General features: G+C 43.8%; 1 protein-coding gene across 1 annotated transcript in view; it reads left to right on the top strand.

The window, feature by feature from the left end:
- The window catches only part of LOC104915132 (contactin-associated protein-like 4), a 248871-nt gene that overhangs the window by 201734 nt on the left and 44094 nt on the right, over nt 1–3043 (top strand). Inside the window, exon 11 of the mRNA XM_010725847.2 lies at nt 2862–3032. Within this exon, the coding sequence (XP_010724149.2) occupies nt 2862–3032 (171 nt within the window). The remainder of the gene's footprint in view (nt 1–2861; nt 3033–3043) is intronic.

Here is a 3043-nt window from a genome sequence, read left to right as displayed (position 1 = left end):
CTAGAGGTCCCTTCCAACCCCTACAATTCTGTGATTCTGTGATTAAAGAATTCAAAGTTCCTGTAGTGGCACCAGCCTCTAAGCCACTTATTCATTATTTGGCCCACACTATATTCCTCACTGCTCCAAGTGGATAGAAGAAAATATCACTTATGCTCCCACTCCCTCAACCAATTGCTGTAAAACCCTGAAGTCTTTTTTAATAGTTTTCAGGCTTCCCTATTTCATCCCCCCCCTGCCTGAATGAGTAATAGGTAGTAATTGGAGGAGTGAACCAGAACTGGGAGTTTTCTTGTTACATGCTTGACCCAGAGGCCAGGGAGGCAGAAAACTTCTGCATATGGGACCCATCATTCCCCTGATAAAGAAATTGCCTACAATGACGACTTTTCAGTCTTTCCAGGCAGAGGCAGACTGGAGATGCAGAGTCAACTACCTTGCTCTTGGCAACATCTTAGGGAAACCTCTCACCTCCTTGCTCATCTCCCCTTCAATGTTTAGTGCCTCAAACCTATTACTTAATAGGCACCTGGGGCAGTGAGGTAGGTAGAGAAGGTAGGTAGAGAAGGAGCTTGCCCATGATGCAGAGCTGAACTGTCTTTCATCTCTCCCCATCTCTCAGATTCCCTCCTCTCTACCCAATAGCATCAGGGCAGGGGGTCCACCACAGTTTGGGGAATATCACCCTGGCGCCTTTCTCTCAAGTATGGAAGAGAATTATTCCATCTGTCAAACTCCCACTCACACACCCAAACACTCCTTAATCTCTCCACCTCCTCACCAGGAGGAGCTTCCAGCTGCTCACACCTCATGTAGGTGGAATTCCTGCTGCCCTCGTCCGATAGCAGCAGGCTCAGGGACTCCCTGCAGCTGGATACCTGTAGAGCCACATTCTTGGACTTCTGTATGGGTTGCCACAGTCTTCCTGAGGCAAGCTTGTTGCCTGATGGAGACCATCCAACCTGACCTTTAGCACCTCTAGGGATGAGGAATCTACTTCTCTGAGCAACCAGTGCCAGTGTCTCACCACCCTGTAAATAAAGAGTTTTGTCCTAATATTGGTATCATTCCTCTTTTGGTTTAAAACCATTCTCCCTTGTCCTATCACTGTTAGACCTTGTAAAATGTTGGTCTACCTTCTGCGTATAAGCTCTCTTTAAGTTCTGGAACACCACAATGAGATTGGCCCAGAGCCTTCTCTTCTGCAAGCTGAATAAGCCCAGCTTTCTTAGTCTTTCTTCATAGGTTAAGTGCTCCAGCCTTCTGATCATCTTCATGGCTCTCCTCTGGATCCAATCCAACAGCCAGAGACCCTAGTCTGAATGCAGTACTCCAGATGAACCCCAGAGGGGCAGAGCAGAGGAGGACTATCACCTCCCTCACTCTGCTCACTGTTCTACTTTTGGGTAGGATAAAGTAGGCTTTCTGGCCTGCAAGGGCACACCATTGCCTTGCATTGAGCTTTTAATCCACCAGAACCTGCAAGTCCTTCTTCACAGGACTGCTTTCTAGGAATTCTTCTCTTGGTTTGTACATAAATCTGGGGTTGCCCTGACCAAGGCTCAGCATCTTGCACTTGTCCTTGCTGAACCTCAGTAGGTTCTTGTGGGCCGGTTTCTCACTCTTGTCCAGGTCCCTTTGAATGACATCCCTTCCTTTTTTTGTATCAATTGCACCACTCCACTTAGTGTCATTAGCAAACTTGCTGAGAATGTACTCAATCCTGCTACTCAGATCATTGCTATAAATGGCAAAGAACATTGGTTCCAAGACAGAGCAACACTACTCATCACTGTTGTTCTCCTGGATAAAGATCATTTAACCACAACACTCTGGTAGTGACCATTTAACCAATTACTTGTCCATTGAATAGTCCACCCATCAAATCTGTATATTGCTAATTTAAATACAACAATATGATGTGAGGCCATATAAAAGGCCTTGCAGAATTTCAGGTAGGTTTCATCAGTTGTTCTTCCTTTTAGGAAGGTGAAAAGGAAGGGGGTAGGAACAGGTGAAGCAGAGGGGGAAGGGGAAGGCGAAGTGGGAATTGGAGGGAACTGGAAGGGGGAGGGGAGCGGGATGGGGATGGGGGAAAGGGAAGGGGGAAGCGGAGGGAAAAGTGGAAGGAAGGGAAAGGGGAACAGAGAGGGAGAAGGGTAAGGAGAAAGGAAAGGGGAAGGGGAAGGAACTGGTTTCAGAACTGAGTTCTGGGGATCATATGATGAGAGACTGATTACCAACTATATATTTCTCAATTCAGTATGAAACTTTGAGCTTGGTCAGTTCACCATCCAGTGTGTCAGGTAACTGTCTCACAGTTGGACAATTTACCTAGATATAGTAAAGATATAGTAATGAATACTATCAAAGACCTTACCAAAACTTGGGAATATTCACCATCTGCTAAGCTTTATTGTTGAAAGAGATAACTCATACAGGACTTTCCCTTTATGAACCCATGCTGATCACAGCTTTATTCTGTAAATGCTTTTCAGTAAAATCCAAAGTAATGTTCTGTTTACCTTTTCCAGATATTGACAGATATTGACATTTATACAAGCTATTCAAGACTGATAGTTCTTCATTCAAAACCATTTAACATGTTTGTACCCAGAAAAGATATATCAGGCCCTAACTGAGATTCCAAGCATTTAATTTCTCATTAACTGAATTCTGGTTGCCAGAACAGAGCACTTTAACTTCTTGTGTTGACTCATTGTTTTGTGAATATGTGCTCTGAACAGTGAAAATCCTTCTTAGACATGGGCACCTTCCTTTACTTAAACGGTTACAAAACGTATACTGGTAATATAGGACAACATTGTATATATCATTTCATCTTTCATTTTGACAACCAGGAACATTTTGGAATTCAGCATCCTTCAATACAGAAATGTCTTATCTGCATTTCCCTACTTTCCATGGAGAATTCAGCGCAGATGTATCGTTTTTCTTCAAAACTACTGCTTCCTCTGGGATGTTTTTAGAAAACCTGGGAATTCAAGACTTCATAAGGATAGAGTTATACTGTAAGTAGCAA

Source organism: Meleagris gallopavo, chromosome Z (assembly GCF_000146605.3).
Source record: "Meleagris gallopavo isolate NT-WF06-2002-E0010 breed Aviagen turkey brand Nicholas breeding stock chromosome Z, Turkey_5.1, whole genome shotgun sequence".
Classification (NCBI taxonomy): Eukaryota; Metazoa; Chordata; class Aves; order Galliformes; family Phasianidae; genus Meleagris; species Meleagris gallopavo.
Note: the sequence above shows the minus strand (reverse complement) of the source record. Positions and strands in the feature narration are given on the sequence as shown.